The 17,305-nt window shown below is 36.3% G+C and overlaps 1 protein-coding gene across 3 annotated transcripts in view; it reads left to right on the top strand.

Moving 5' to 3' along the window:
• Positions 1–17,305, top strand: part of URI1 (URI1 prefoldin like chaperone) — a 72,657-nt gene that overhangs the window by 15,387 nt on the left and 39,965 nt on the right. Inside the window, exon 2 of one of the 3 annotated variants that reach the window (XM_007996141.3) lies at positions 12,459–12,493. The exons of 1 other annotated variant lie outside the window; for it this stretch is intronic. In XM_007996141.3, coding sequence (XP_007994332.3) covers positions 12,459–12,493 — 35 coding nt within the window. Of the gene's footprint in view, positions 1–12,458; positions 12,494–15,466; positions 15,511–17,305 lie in introns of those variants that run through there. One more of the 3 variants, XM_037991331.2, reaches the window with a different exon arrangement.

Below are 17,305 nucleotides of genomic sequence, written 5' to 3'. Positions count from 1 at the left end.
TTTTTAAGCTTATTGTCCCTCTGAGTTACTATTTCCTGTTATCTTTTTATTATCAGATTTGGTAATGTCCTCTTTTTTATTACTGTAATTTTTAATTTGTGGGTTTTTTTCCTCCCTTGATTTTTCTTCTATTTCCCTCTTTTCTTTTCTTTTCTTTTTTTTTTGAGACAGAGTCTCGCTCTGTGGCCCAGGCTGGACTGCAGCAGCACGATCTTGGCTCACTGCAAGCTCCGCCTCCCGGGTTCACGCTATTCTCCTGCCTCAGCCTCCCAAGTAGCTGGGACTACAGGCGCCCGCCACCACACCCGGCAAATTTTTTGTATTTTTAGTAGAGACGGGGTTTCACCGTGTTAGCCAGTATGGTCTCGATCTCCTGACCTCGTGATCCACCCATCTCGGCCTCCCAAAGTGCTGGGATTACAGGCGTGAGCCACTGCGCCCGGCCCTTTTTTCCTCTTTTCTAAGTCTGCTTTCTGCTTTATTGATTTCTTCTTTTTTTTTTCTGTTTAAGATTTTCCTTTGGCTGTAATTTTTCTAGCTCTTTGAGATTATGGTTGAGGTTATTAATATTAACCTTTCTTTATTAGAAAATACACATTTTGAGCTTTAAATTTTTCTCTAATCATTGCCTTAGGTACTCCACACATTTTGTATGTCATTTTCCTTAGCAGTCGTTTAAAAATATTTTCTAATTTCTATTGTGATTTGCTCATTGACCCATACATTGGAAATACATTCCTTTTCAAACATTATTTTCTACTTATTTTTCTCTTTCTCTAGTGTAGTCAGGGTACACATTCTGCATAATTGAAATTTAAGTCTTGCTTTTTGACCTAATTTTTTTTTTTCTTGGTAAATTTTTCATAATTTACTTGGAAAAAAATGTTAATCTTGCAGTTTTTGGGTTCAGTATATATCTGTTAGCTTAGGCTGCTTGAATATGTTCCAGCATTTTATGTCCTTGTTAATTTTTTTGTCTGCTAATTCTATCAATTATTGAGATATGTATTCACTAGGATTGTAGATTGATTTTTCTCTTTTTTTTAACCTTTGCTTTATATATTTTATAGCTATGTTATTCATTGTATACTTATAATTGTAATAACTTCCTGGTCAGTTGACCTTTTCACCATTCTGAGATATTTTTATCTCCTCGTAATGCTACTTGCCTTCAAGTCTCCTTTGTTGGATAATAGTATGGTCACACCAGCTAAATTTGTTTTGTCTATCTTTAAAATAAAAAATCTTTTAACTTCAGTCTTTTGGGTTCAAAGTGTGTCTCATAAACAGCATATTGTTGTGGTTTTAATATTCAGTCTGGATATCTTTTCCTTTTATTTAGAGTATTTTAAGCCATTATATGTAATAGGATTCCTGATATATTTAATTTTATCACCTTTCTTTTAGACTTACATTGTATTTATTTTTTATCTAAAAAAATTGTAGTAAAATATAACAAAATTTACCATTTTAATTTATTTTAAGAGACTGCATCTTGCTTTGTCACCCAGGCTGGAGTGCAGTGGCATGGTCATAGCTCACTGCAACCTTGAACTCCTGAGCTCAAGTGATCCTCCTGCCTCAGTCTCCTGAGTAGCTGGGACTACAGGTGCGTGCCATTGTGCCTAGCTGATTAAAAAAATTTTTCTTTTTGTAGAGACAGGGACTCACTGTGTTGCCCAGGGTGGTCTTGAACTCCTGGCCTCATGTGGTCTTCCTGCCTTGGCCTCTCAGAGTGCTGCTCATTTTAATCATTTTTAAGTGTACAGTTCAGTGGCATTGGGTATATTCACGTTGTTGATCAACCATAATTACCATCCATCTCCAGGCCTTTTTTTTTTAAATCTTGCAAAACTGAAACTCTGTCCCTTAAACAATAACTCTTAATTCTTCCCCTTCCTGATCTGGCCACCACCATTGTGTTATACTTTTTGTCTCTGTGAATTTGATTACTCTAGGTAACTTTTTTTTTTTTGAGACCGAGTCTCACTCTGTCGCCCAGGCTTTAGTGCAGTGGCGTGATCTTGGCTCAGTACAAGCTCTGCCTCCCGGGTTCACGCCTTTCTCCTGCCTCAGCCTCCTGAGTAGCTGGGACTACAGGCGCTCGACACCATGCCCGGCTAATTTTTGTTGTATTTTTTAGTAGAGACAGGGTTTCACCATGTTGGTCTGGCTGATCTCGATCTCCTGACCTCATGAACCGCCTGCCTTGGCCTCCCAAAGTGCTGGGATTACAGGCGTGAGCCACCACGCCTGGCCTACTCTAGGTACCTTTACGTGGAATCATATAGTATTTGTCCTTTTGTGACTGGGTTATTTCACTTACCGTAATGTCTCAAGGTTCATCCATGTTGTAGCACATATCAGAATTTCTTCCTTTTTAAGGCTGAATACAATTTTGTTGTATTATAGAATGTATTATACAGTGTATTATACATTTTTGTTTATTTTAGCATCCGGGGATACTTGGATTGCCTCTGCCTTTTGGTGATGTTGAGTAATGCTGCTGTGAACATGGGTGTTTTGTTTAAGTATCTGCTTTCCTTTCTTTTCTTTTTTTGAGATGGAGTTTCACTTTTATTGCCTAGGCTGGAGTGCAGTGGCACAATCTCGGCTCACTGCAGCCTCTGTCTCCCGGGTTCAAGTGAGTTTCCTGCCTCAGCCTCCCAAGTCGCTGAGATTACAGGCATGCACCACCACCCCCAGCTAATTTTTTGAGTTTGGTAGAGACAGGGTTTCACCATGTTGGTCAGGCTGGTCTTGAACTTCTGACCTCAGAAGATCCACCCACCTCGGCCTCCCAAAGTGCTGGGATTACAGGCGTGAGCCACTGCACCCGGCTGCTTTTGATTCTTTTGGGTATGCTCAGAGGTGGAATTTCTGGATCATATGGTAATTCTATGTTTACTTTTTAAGGAACTGCCACACTGCTTTCCCAGGTGACTGTACCATTTCACATTCCCAGACAAATTCACAAGGGTTCCAGTCCACATACTGGGCAACTTTTGGCATTTGCTGTTTTTGTTTTCTGTAAGGGCCATCCTCATGACTGGAGTGTCAGATGGTATCCCATTGTAGTTCTAATTGACCTACTTTTATGCTCTTTTTTCTCTGCTTTTTTTCCCCCTTCCTTTGGATCAGACATTTTTTATTGTTATTTCCTCCTGTTAGCTTGTTTGTGATACATTATTTTTTACTACTTTTATACTATACTTTCAGTATGCTTTAGTACTAAATATAATATGTATTTATAGTATTTTTTTTTGTTTATTTTTACAATTCCTTTTCACTAAGTAAGTCTCTGTTGTCTCTAGAGATTGTAGCATGCATTTGTTTATCCAGCCCACCTCTTGCATGATTGCTCCCGTGCATTTTAATTCTTCGTGTTTTAAACACCACAACACAGTATTTAATTGTTTTGTGTGGTCAATATTGATTTATCTTTACCTATCTTTTTTTTTTAAATCCTGTACTTTAATTCTTTCTGCATTTATATTATTCTGAAGAGTCCTTTTTGTTGTTGCTTCTTTTTTTTTTTAACTGATCACATTTAATAACAATATCTAGTTGTTTAATAATTTGTTTAGATAAGACTTTTAATTAACAACATGTCTAGTTTAATAAACCTTTAGTATTTCTTTTAATGAAAGTCTGCTGGTGCAGAATTCTGTTTCTGTTGAAGTGTTAGTTTTTCCTTCACGTTGGAGGATCTGTTTGCTGTGTATATCACCATAGGTTTTCAGTTATTTTTTCCAGCATTTCAAGATATTCTATTATCGTTTACTTTCTGTCATTGATGTTGAAGTTAGCTCTACTCTAAGTCTTGTCACTCCTTTGAAGGCTATAAATCTCCCCTGTGCCCCCGCCTCCTAGCCCCAGCTGCACATAAAGTTTTCCCTTTTTCTTTGGTTTTTATCACTGTAACTGTGTTGTGCCTTGAAATTTTCTTTGTGCTTCTCTTGCTTGGGATTCTTGGAGTTTCTTCAATCTGTTGGCTGATACTTTGATATCAGTTTTAGAAAATCCAGAATTCAATATCTTTTCAGTATTGCTTCTGCTACATTCTCTCTTCCCTTTCTGGATCTTGCACTTACACTGTGTTTCACATGTCTCTTATTGGTCTTTTCTTTATTTTCCATATTTTATTTTTGAATCTCTGGGCTTTTATTTGGATGTTTTCTTTTGACCTATCAAGTTGAAAAATACTGATTTCTGCTGTTTAATCTTCTTTTAATGCCATTTATTTTAATTTTTGGTTCTTCAGTTGTAGAATTTTCATTTGTTTCTTCATGTAGATTTCAGTTCTCTAGTGAAAATTGCTGTTTTAAAAATATATTCCTTTTATCTTTTCCTCTATTTCCTTGAACATATTAATCATTGTTTGCTAACACCAGTATCTAGATTGCATGTGTATTTGGTTCTGTTTTATTTTTTCTTTTGACTTTTGGTCATATGATTCTGTTTCTTGGCATTATAGTTATTTTTGAGTAAATCCTGGGATTGTGTCTTTAAAGATTGTAGATATTCCTGAAAGTGATAACTTCCTCTGGAAAAGGCTCGTCCTTCCTTCTAGTGAGGCAGATGCAGTGGGAGCTGTGAGCTGGTCACCTTACTCCAGGCAGGTACTGGGTGGAGTGAAGGTCAGGCTGTTGTTTTAGTAAGGCATCTGCTGCTTCTAGTTTCTTCAGGCTTTTTCATCTGGAAGCTTGATTTTGCTCACTACGCCGTATTTCCTTGGAGGCTTCTGAACTCTAATTTTTGTTTGATCGTGAGCTCTGCTTTTCAGAGTTTTGGTTTATCTTTTTGGCCTTCACAGGTCAGCATTTGACAGATATCATGGGAGGGAAACCAGTTGTATGCTTAAGACCTCTCCTGCGCTCTCATTTTGCTACCGTATAGCCTTGTCAGACTGCACAAGGTTCTACTTGTTTCTGTCTGCTAGCCATGGCTCTCTCCTCCAGACCCAACATAATTCTCAACCTCTTGCCTATGCCTCCTCTTGTCTGAGAAAAAAGTGGCTTCAGATGATCAGCTCACTTCTCCACAGTTCTCCCCTTTCTGAATCCTTAGTCCCTCTTGTCCTCACTGCTTTGGCAGCTCTTGGGTGCCTTTAAAGAGATAATTTTTGTGTTTATCGGTCTCTTCTACTTTCTGAGAGTTACAAGCCTGTTTTGTCCTACTTGGAGGTATTGTAGAAGTCTAGACTGAGTTTTGAATTTACATAGCTACTTGCAGTGATTTAGTGTGATTTGTGATTTTTACTACAGTCTCACTGACAGTGGTGGTTTCTTTTTTTGTTTGTTTGTTTGTTTTTTAAGACAAGAGTTTCGCTGTTGTTGACCAGGCTGGAGTGCAATGGTGTGACCTTGGCTCACTGCAACCTCTGCCTCCCAGGTGCGATTTTCCTGCCTCAGCCTCCCGAGTAGCTGGGATTACAGGCACCTGCCGCCACGCCTGGCTAATTTTTTGTATTTTTAGTAGAGACAGGGCTTCACCATCTTGGCCAGGCTAGTCTCGGACTCCTGATCTCTGGTGATCCACCTGCCTCGGCCTCCCAAAGTACTGAGGTTACAAGTGTGAGCCACCACGCCCAGCCAGCGGTGTTTTTTTTTTTTTTAAATAAAAATGTACTTCTTTAATTAATGCTAAATAAGATTGCTTTTATTTGACTTTTTTGTTACCTGGGAGAGTATTTTCCTCTGTGTGTGTGTGTGTGTTTTTTTTTTTTTTTTTTAACTATTTGTATTTACTCTTTGGTGGGCTGTTTGTTTTCTTTGAGCCCTTCACAGGCACATTCTCCTCCTAATCTGTGTGGCAAGTTTACTGCTCTAAAGTTTTCTTAGTTGCTTATCATACAAATGGTTAGGAAATTATGAAATAATTTACTGTAAGAAGTCAGGAGAGAGTCAAAGGTAGGAGTTTTTTGGGTCTGTGTGTTTTGTTTTCTTGTATTTATTGTTGTTTCCCATACCAGCTGCTTTAGATGGTTGGTTAGCTTGTGCAGATCCCACTGTGGTCTTCCTTTTAGAACCAGAATCTGTAATTACCTCAGGCTCTGATGTCCAAAGTAAATGAGGTTGGTCCAGTTAGCAGCAGGTATCTATCCTCTCCCTTCATTGTGGCTACAGATGGAGAAATGGGATTCTTTTCTTTATGGGAGAAGGGCAGGGTTTCTACGAGCAAGGTATGTGAATGGAGAAGAAATGATTGATATCTCTGGTAAAACAGTGGGCATGCAAGGTGGAATTCAGGCAGTATTTCAGATTCAGAAATGTAGGTCACAATTTCTTATCTGCAATCAGAAGCCTGAAAAGCACTGAAAACACAATTATTCTTAAGTTTATGGCGTATTCATTTTTGACAAAACTGGAACTGATATGGGTGAGGCATTTATTACATTTTGAATATTCATATGTTTCATTGCAAATGTTATGTTTACTACAGGGACATATGATATCTGTGAGAGAGAGAGAGAGAGAGAGAGATATATATATGTACTGTATGACTTGACTAAAATATGTAAGATTCTAAACAGAAAAATGTCTCCTGCGGTTTTTGGCTGGTAGTAGACCTGTGCTTCTTTAAGAGGACTTGTTGCTTGCTTATTTATGGCAGGTGAGTGCTGGTGGATCAAGGAGAACGGCCCCTACCTCATGGAGCTTTCAGCCAGAACAGTTAGAATTCCTGGATCTCTAGTTCAAGTAACCCCAAAAACCCTCCAAACATGTAAACGTCTTCATTCTTAGACATATTACTGAATGTATATGTCACCACTCTTAAAATATTTACAATAGGAGAAAATGGTAATAGTTAGAATACTTAAGATTAGTGAGTAAGGATTATTGAAAGTAAAAAAGAGCCTAGTTTGTAGGTAAAGCCAACAAGGGAGTGAGATGTACAGTGCCAGAGCACATTAGACATAGTCCGATATTTGTGTAAAACGAGACTAGATTGGAATACAGTAAAAAATGCCTTAGAAGCCTGTGTAGGAGGAATCTGGCTAAAACATAAAGGAAAGTATTAAGGAAACTTTTGATTCCATGTTAGCTAAAATTTTGAATAAGGGCTGGGTGCGGTGGCTCACGCCTGTAATCCCAGCAATTTGGGAGGCTGAGGTGGGCAGATCACAAGGTCAGGAGATCGAGACCATCCTGGCTAACACGTGAAACTCTCTCTCTACTAAAAACACACAAAAAAATTAGCCGGGCCTGGTGGCAGGCGCCTGTAGTCCCAGCTACTTGGGAGGCTGAGGCAGGAGAATGGCGTGAACCTGGGAGGTGGAGCTTGCAGTGAGCCGAGATTGTGCCACTGCACTCCAGCCTGGGTGACAGAGCTAGACTCTGTCTCAAAAAAAAAAAAAAAAAAATTGAGATGGTTTTCTTTACTTTTATGGTGGTTGGTTTATTTATTTATTTATTTATTTATTTATTCATTCATTTATTTTTTGGGACAGGGTCTCCCTCTGTCTTCTAGGCTGGAGTGCAGTGGTGTGATCTCGGCTCACTGCAACCTCTACCTCCCTGGTTCAGGCAATTCAAGCTACCCAAGTAGCTGGGATTACAAGCATGCACCACCACGCCCTGGCTAATTTTTGTATTTTTAGTAGAGACAGGGTTTCACCATGTTGGCCAGGCTGGTCTGAACACCTGGCATCATGTGATCTACCGGCCTTGGCCTCAAAGTGCTGGGATTACAGGCATGAGCCACTCTGCCCGGCCTATGGTGGTTTTTATACAGTAACACTCAATTTATTGCGGTTTATCCCAGTGCTTATTGCTTTTTTTCTGTTAGGAACCTGTAGTCAATTCCTCCCTTCTTTGCAAAGGGGTTTACTTAAAAGATTTGTAATTTTTGTAAGTTTCGTTGAAAGTACACTTTTTGTATACTTTGGTAATGATGTTTATATATCTACCTGACAAATCTATCTTTTAAGAAATTATTTTCAGCTTTTAAGTAACTGTCACTAACATGTATGTCAAGTATCTATTGGCTTCAACTCCCGCTGATACTATTTTCTTTTTGACTCAGCAGCTTTAAAACCAAAATAGTAAGATCTGTCTTGAAGTCACAGTCTAGCAAGAGAAGCAAACTATATAAATTTAGACAGCTCTGATTAGCACAATTCCCAAACTGTTATATTATACATTAACCCATACAGGAAGAATTTAAAATTGCAGTATTGTGAGAAAAGTTTTAGAGGTGAAGCATTTTTGAGGAAAGTATCAAAGATGAAGAAGTACTCTTGACCTTTTAGGCTTTCTGTTCCAGTCTAGTTTTAATGTGGCGTTGTATTTAACTTGCCTTAGAAACTCATAGGTTTATGCCCTCTTGTGGTCTGTCACCAATATAAATAGCACAAATAAAAATTTTAAGTACTGGAGATCTTACTGCATGTTACTGCTCTCCTTTATAAAATAATTTTTAAAAAGCAGCTTCTGGGGAGCAACAGCTAAGAAATTATTATTCCTGTCTTCCATATAATTTGTGGACCTTAAAAGTTATCAAATGTTTTATTTTAACCCTTGGTAACAAAAAGTATGTGTATGTTAGCTGGACACGAACAGAAAAATATTGTTGGGTGGGCTGTCCATCATTGTCCTTCTGGGTGTCTAACCCTGTTACTGTATAAGTGTCTTAAAAATACGATGAGGTGTGGTAGTAATTGTGGGGCTAGCACATTACCCTTCCACCTTCACCTAAACATAGCAGATATACTATTAAATGATGCTTGGGAAATGTGGTGTTTATACTTACTTGTTTCATCAGAAAGGGTCAGGAGCTGTAGGAGGCATTGGAAGAAATAAGGATTATAATGTTAGTAAATTGGTGAACTTAAGCTTACAGAATTTGCTTTTACTGACATGATTGGCAAGGTCTTATTCGTGAGTGTGGGACTGAGGAACTAACTAGTGGAGGAGAAACAGCAATAGCAGTCAGTGTTTTAAGACTGCAGCTGTAACCAGTGTTTTTCTGCTGTTATCTAGTAAGTCGCATGATGGTTGGAAGCAGGCCAGTATAGGGACTATGCGCTTTAGGATTAGATAGAATCCCTGTTAGAAAGACTTGGTTTTAAAACTGATCTCATCTCTTACCAGTTACTGGACAGTTGTGTAATATTAAGTAAGTTACTTCATCTCTGAATACAGAGGTTTCCTCTCCAAATAAAGATTTAAACTGCCTTCATCGAAATCTTTGCAGTTTTGTAACATGCAGTGTTGGAATGTAGACCTGTTGTTATTGCTCATAGGTTAAAGATAGTTTTGCGTTGCAAAGAATGAATACCGTATGACTTTGTAGCCACTGGGTTGTTGGTAAAGACTCCTAAATAGTGATAAATCAGCTCATAGTTCTATTTCTTTGCTGTGGACTTACTGCACTTCTATGTAGGTACATACTTTATTATAAATTCTTGAGTGTAAATGAGGTCATTATATTAAAGAATTTACTAGTTCAGTTATTTTAAAGTTGAAGCCTAGTAACTATTTTTAAGAAAAATGAAAATAATACAATAAGATTTTTTTTCTTTAGGGGCGCTATTTGCATGTTTTGGCAGGTTTAAAAAATAAAAACTAGTATTGTTCCTCCATTGTGGTCATACTTTTGTGGAGGATAACAAAGTAATGAAATGTTTTTGTTTCTTTTGCTGTGGTTTTCAAGTGTTTCTTGTAGAACAAGGCTCACTGCCTCATGGTTACTTTTAAAATTTAATACGTAAAGTAATTAATCTGAGTCCCCTTTCAGGAGAAATAAGATTATTTAGAATAATTTAACTTAAGGGAAAATATTTGTTTTTATAACACCTTCTAAAATTTCTGAGTTGTAGAAATTTACTAATTTTTTTCTTTCTTTTTTTTTTTGAGATGGAATCTCGTTCTGTCGCCCAGGCTGGAGTGCAGTGGCGCGATCTCGGCTCACTGCAAGCTCTGCCTCCTGGCTTCACGCCATTCTCCTGCCTCAGCCTCCTGAGTAGCTAGGACTACAGGGGCCTGCCACCACGTCTGGCCATTTTTTTTGTATTTTTAGTAGAGATGCGGTTTCACTGTGTTAGCCAGGATGGTCTCGATCTCCTGACCTCGTGATCCACCCGCCTCGGCCTCCCAAAGTGCTGGGATTACAGGTGTGAGCCATCGCGCCCGGCCGAAATTTACTAATTTTTTTCTTTTGAATAACTTGCTGTAAAATAGAAGACAACTGAAAAAAAAAAAAAACCCTCTACATATAATAAAACTGCTTGGGCTAAAATCTTTTTTGCAAGTAGGTGGACCATAAATCTTTTATATAAGCAAAGATAACCTAAACATGCCATCAGAAGACTAGTCTATATATTTTTATATCTACCTCTTTCATCTTTCCCCTTGTTTCTGATTTCCAACGTGTCACTTCTTTAGTTTCCATTTGGATAGTGTTTATTCGAAGTCTGATATTCTAAATACTGTATGTAACTAATAAAGACTTTAAAATGTAAGGCAGCATTTTGGTAGTTAAAATTTCTCTTGTACGTTGTGAAATGGATTTTGTTGTTAGTCTGTCTTCCTAGGGAGACTGTTTAAGGGAAGTAAAAGGAACAGGGCAAGTATGGCCAGAACAAAGTGGAGGGTAGACTATGGGGAGTGATGGCAAGAACACATGCCTTTCTACCAGTGACTTGTTTCTTAAACATAAAAAGCATATGTGCCAAATTTACATATTTACTAATTAAAAAGGCTTCCTGGAAACATTAGGTAGACTATCTTCTATAACCTTTAACACCGTCACTAATGGATATAGCTTAGAAGATTTCCTCGAAGGTCCTTTAAATAATGTAAATGATTATGAATGTGTAACTAGTTAATATGCAGCTACGAAAGGATTATCATGTAGAGGTTAATGAACATTCTGCTCTTATGGTTTGCAGGGCTTTGCTTTCTGTGCTTTTGGCTCTCTTCATGCTTGGAAACACATGCATTGGGATTGGAAAACATCCTGACTGTTTTTGGGTCTCATCTTTTAATGGGGTTGTTAAATAGGAACTTTATGAAAAGGATTTCATGAGCATTTTTTTCCTTTTTCAATTTACATTTAATTCTATTTGTCTATTTTGTAATTACTGCCAAATCAGAAACAGTGAAATGGATTGATGTAGTTTTAGTTTGGCTCTTCCAGATGTAAAGTCAGTACTCTATTATATATTGCCACTGTTATTAAGTGTTGCTATGTGATTGATACTTACTGAGAGATCTTCATTCTAAAATGGATGATGAGTTAATGTGTAGTATGGTTGGGTTTCTGATTATAGCATGTATTTTGGTACAGGATTGCTGTCTTAGTATTTAAAATGTCCCAAAAGAGGACATTTATTTCAGGAATTAAATGTTATAATAGAGGAATTTAGTGACAGGTCTAAAAAAAAAAATCTTTTTTTTTTTTTTTTTTTTTTGCCGGGAGGGGGTGGTGAAACATCGAGCATAAACAAGAGATAATATTGGTATTTAGAGCAGTGAACTAGAGCAGCATTTTGCAAACTAGATAATGCTGCTATCTTTTTGTCATGGCCTAGTCTTAAGGGTTTTGGCTTTCATCCTCTAGCTTCTCTGTCTCTAAAGTGGTATATGGTATTGTAGACTGCTGTTTAAAATTTTTATTAATAGGTAATTTATAAGTAGATAATTAGCAATCCTTGAAAACGGTGTTAATTCTTAAATTGTCATTCAAAAAGTGTTTTTTTTTAAATTGCATTTTTCTTTATTGACTAGTCGTCTTATTTTCTGAGCATTTTGAGAATCTACTGACATACCTCCAAGGAAAACAAATAACTTTTGTACTTAAATTCATTGTTTTAGTATTATAAACATAGTTTAAACTGGCTGTGAAGTGCTTACAGTCTTTATCGTAATTCACTGGGGAACAAATGAGCTGTTCAGAGCATCCCCTTATCCCAAGTATTTCTTCTTGAAAATGTAGTAGAAAAATATCACTGAATTCATTTTTTAATGCGTCAGAATAAAAATTACAGGTGAAAATGTTTGGAGATATACTGACAAAATAAAATATTTTCACTACTGTCATTTCTTTTTTTTTTTTTAACTGACGAAACGTGGATGTTACATTGGTTTCTTGTTATTTATAACATTTACGTATTCTACAAAATATGTAATATTGAAAACAGGTCTGTAGATTGTACAAAATACTAGTTATCTTATATCATATGTCACCTAATAGTTATGAAGCGGGTTTTGTACCACAGTATGAATCAGAAAGCTGTAATTTGTTCTGCAGTTATCAGCCTGCATTAGAGGGTTATGATAAAGTGTGCTGCTTAAAAACTAACATTCACATCTCTGTGCATTTGACAAATAAAAATGTATACTGAGATGCTATTAAATCTGTAAAGCCACTGTTCTAGTTTTCAGATACACTGATTTTTGTAGCTCTGTGCGTAGCTCTGTTTTTTCATGAGTAGTTATCTGTTTTCATGACAGGTGGTCACTAACTGCCAAGAGAGAATCCAGCATTGGTGAGTGAAAGATGGTTTTATTACACTTCTGAAATACTGATGGGGTAACCTACTTGTGTTTAAATAATGTGTTTACTGTTTGTGTGTGTGTGTATGTATGACTAGTAATTTAATTCTTCTAGTAATCTCCATTTTGAATGCCTTTGATACTAATTCATATTGTCTTTCACCCTTTTCTGAATTACATATTTCTGATTTTCTGATGTTGTGTTACCGCTTGTATTTATTCTAAGTGTCTTGTTTTTTTTAAGTTAGAATAATATTAATAGCATTATGAATTGGAGACTGAGACATTTTTGAATGTGACATAGAGAGCTCTATTTTGAGGATATTTCTTATATTTTAGTAGAAAGATAATGGGAATCAGTTACTTTAAAATAATGATGGAAATAGGGCACAGAAATGTTTTCCCAAAGTTTGAAAAAAAAAATCTAATTTTCTACTTTTCAGAGCTTGTTTCATTGTACTTTTTTTTTTTTTGGAGAGAAAGCATATCTATTTTAATGTGCTAATCTATAGTTAATAGGACCATGTTTGGTAAATAACACACTTTCCTTTGGCTTCTGAGGAAAATGCTCAATTTAATGGTGAATAAAATCTTATGAGTTGTCATGAGGTATAGCTGTTGATCTTACAGATATCAAATTACAATATATCCATGCTGTGCTTACGAAGATTTTACTGAGAGAACAACAGGAGCTGTCTTGATTATTGTCTGCAGGGTTATTGCAAAAATCATGGTAACTGCCCCTTTAGTGGTGAGATTAAACCTTCGGTTATACACCATCAAGCATATAATATTTTAAATTTATTTTAAGAGGCTTTTTCTTCATGCCTGAGAGATCTCCAAGGAAATAATTTATAGTTAGTGTATATCAAATGTTTTTTGGTTTAAATGCACATAGGCTGCAGGCAGTGGATAAGAGTGAAAATTGGTGCAATCTGTACACATCATCTTATTAAATTTTGACTATTGGCTTGCAGAAAATAATCTAAAACTAATAATATCCACTTTATAAATAAAAATTCAGGACTTCATTAATTTTCAATAAATGCATCGTTGTAGTTGCTTCCACTGGTGGTGTGAGTCTGTCAGCATTTCCATAATGGACCATTTGCCTTTCATTATACATTCAGTTCAGGTTAAAACTTGAAATACAAGTCCTTGGCTAAAGAATTTTTTCACCTGCACATTTAGTCAGAGTGGCCCATTTTACAAATAATTTCCAGGGGAAGTTTTATTAACGTGGACTTCTATCTATTGGTTTTGGCAAGAAGTTCAGGAAATTGGAAAGGTATTCACTGGGAATAGACACTAGTTTACATAATGGGTGAATGGTAACTTGCTTCTGGTTTGTTTTATAAGATTCTTATTAGAGAGTTCTTTAAGGATAAGGGCACGTTTTCATCCTTTTATTCACAGCCCTTCCTGCTGTTTGGCATAAAATGGGCACTTGATAAATGTTTGAGTAAATGAAGAAATGTGGTTATTTTCTATATAACATTTTAGTTTACAGATACTCTGGTAGTATACAAGTCTAGTGAGCAGAGACAGAAATGTGACATTTACTTCATGGCAGGTTCATGTGACCCTCAATTTCACTTTTCAGTTTTTTAAAACCCTCTAAACTGTAGAAGCTGAGCATATTTGCCTACACGTATCTTGAAGTAATATAGTACGTTATAAATTAAAAAATTAAAATTATTTTTTCCAGTTAAAATTTGCATTTTCCTCTGAATTATTTCTGGTTTGGTTCAGGAAACAGACTTTTCTGTTTGCTTTTAATAGGATCTATATATGGTATATTGCTCAAATCTGAATGGCCAGTAAATTCATCAATTCATTATATTAAAAAATGGAAACCAAAGTGTCTCTGTTTCCCTGAAAGCCAGGAAATTGCTGTTTGGGAGAGTCGTGGAATTCTTGTGACATTTTTGCATTCTCTTAATTCCTTAAACAATGGTTGAGTTTCTACCATTTGCCAGTATTGTGCTGCTGTTTGGAATTGCAAGACCCTGCCATAGAAGAATTCACAGTCGGACATTAAACAGGGAAATCACAATAATTTTGTGCTATTTGCAGAGATATGAAGCAAGTACAGAAGTTCAGAGGCTGGAGCCGTTCTTAGGGTGTCTCACACACTACTTTTAAAAGCATGTTGCTTTAATTCTTATTTAACCCTTGGTATTAGCCTATCTAAAATATAATTTCTGTTAAGCTTCTATTCTTTATGGGTACATACCAATATAATAAAGTAGAACAAAATATATGGTTTGAAAAATGCATTCTTATGCTAGTGATGTTTATGCTTGTTTGTATACTTTTTAAAAGATTCTTTAAGGAACAAGTATGTGTATTCTAGGTTCAGAAATAATCTAAATTGGTTTTTGTTTTAAAAAAATGTAGGACAGGGAGTAAAAATATTTGTAGAAAGATAGGAGTGAAAATGGTCTGGGACCACAGAATCTACCCCAAAAAATCTTTGAGAAAATTAACTAAATCCTAGAACTTTGGTAAACTAAGACATTTATATTTGTTTAATTAATAACAGATAATAAGGAAAGATTCAAGCCTAATGGATGAGAATTTGTACGACATTATTTTAGAGCTAATAATAATGGTTTTCAGTTTAGTGAGGATTTAAAAAATGTTTTTTTATCAAACTTTTTTTCTTTATAATCCCTTTTACCTAACTCAGGAAATAAGATATTTTGAAATCCACACACTGTCATCTCATTAAAGTATGAGGATACTTGCCAGTGTTTGGTCCACTGGTGGCTGATTATTTTGTTTGTGGATTATTTGTAATTTTCTTTTTAATTCTTCCTTAAAGAGCATGGCATTTGGAGTCACAGACCTATATTTGAATCCTGTCATTTGCTAGCGTTTTGACCTTGAACAATTATGCTAAGAGTCTCAGTTTTTTCTTGTAAAGTGATGATGATACTACTTAACTCACAGGGTTGTAGTGAAGATCAAATGAGATCATGTCTATAGAACACCTGCCTGGCACTCAGTAAGTATTAATAGGAACTCATATACCTCTTTTGAAAATTTTAATTGTTAGACAAAAAGCCAGTGCTTTGTAAATATTCGTGAATATTTAGTGTTCATTTTATTTTTTGTCATGATGGAGAGTTGGGTTTCTGTGATTTATTGTTATAGCTTTACATTAATATTTTTAAATCACTTTTTGTTAGGAAGAATTTCAAATAAGAGGTGATAGGTAGTATTGTGAATCCTCATGTACTCATCAGTCAGCTTTGATAATCATCAACTCATGATTCTCTCTAAACTGTTTCATTGCAACATCTTATCTTGCCATCTACTCCTACCTCCAATTTTTTTTTAAACTTCTATTTTAGATTTGGGAGGTATGTGTAGAGGTTTGTTGCAAAGGTGCATTGCATGATGCTGAGGTTTGAGGTACAATTGAACCCATGACCCAGATAGTGAGCATGGTACCCAGTAGGCAGTTATTCAGCCGTTGCCCCTGCCCTTCCTCACCGCTCTTGTATTCCCCAGTGTTTATTGTTCCCATCTTTATGTCCATCTGTCCCCAGTGGTTAGCTCCCACTTATAAGTGAGAATATACAGTATTTGGTTTTCTGTTTCTGCATTAGTCCGCTTAGGATAGTGGCCTCCTGCTACATCCATGTTACTGCAAATATTTCTTCTTTTTTATGGGTATGTAGTAGTCCATAGTATATATGTATCACATTTTTATTATCCAGTTCACTGTTGATGGGGACTTCCATGTCTTTGCTATTGTGAACAGTGTGGTAGTGAACATACAGGTGCATGTATCTTTTTGGCTGAATGGTTTTTTTTTAGGTGGTCTATATTCTGTAATGGGATTGCTGGGTTGAATGGTTGTTCAGTTTAGTTCTTTGAGAAATCTCCAAACTGCTGTCCACAGTGGCTGCACATTCCCACCAACAATGTAAAAGCATTCCCTTTTCTCTGCATTCCTGCCAACATCTGTTATTTTTTGACATTTTAATAAAAACCATTTTGACTATCCCACCTCCAATTTTGAAATGAATCTAAGTCATATTCTATCTGGAAATATTTCAGTATATGTCTTTAAGAGTTGAGAAAGAGTATATATTAACTTTTTAGGATTTAAATAAAAAATTTTTAATTAGGCAATACAGTTACATGTTTCAAAATTTAGGAGGTATGAAAGGATGTAAATGATGTATAGGTTCCTCCCTAGTTCTCAGTTCTGTTTTCTTTTTTTTTTTGAGATGGAGTCTCTGTCATCCAGGCTGGAGTGCAATGGCATAGTTTCAACTCACTGCAACTTCTGCCTCCCAGGTTCAAGCTATTCTCCTGCCTCAGCCTCCCAAGTAGCTGAGATTATAGGCGCACGCCACCATGCCCGGCTAATTTTTTTAGTATTTTAGTAGAGATGGGGGTTTCACCGTGTTGCCCATGCTGGTCTTGAACTCCTGAGCTCAGGCGGTGCACCCGCCTCGGCCTCTTAAAGTGCTGGGATTACAGACGTGAGCCACTGCACCCGACCCCTCAGTTCTATTTTCTGGAAGCAAGTTTTTTTTTTTTTGTTTTTTTTTTTAAACCAATTTCTCATAAATCTTTTCAGAAATGGTTTGCGTAAGTGTTTTGTGTATGTATGTGTGTGTGTTGTGTGTGTGTATTCACCTACATGTTTATATATGGCTCCCATCCTTTTGGACAAAAATGAAATCAGATTGTACCTGTTCATTTAATATTATATTTACCCTATATCATTAACTGTTCCTCTTTACCTCATTCCATAGATTTCACTGTGTGTCAAACGTTTAACT

This window comes from Chlorocebus sabaeus, chromosome 6, assembly GCF_047675955.1.
Source record: "Chlorocebus sabaeus isolate Y175 chromosome 6, mChlSab1.0.hap1, whole genome shotgun sequence".
NCBI classification, from domain to species: domain Eukaryota; kingdom Metazoa; phylum Chordata; class Mammalia; order Primates; family Cercopithecidae; genus Chlorocebus; species Chlorocebus sabaeus.
This window is presented reverse-complemented; position numbering and strand designations above follow the sequence as displayed.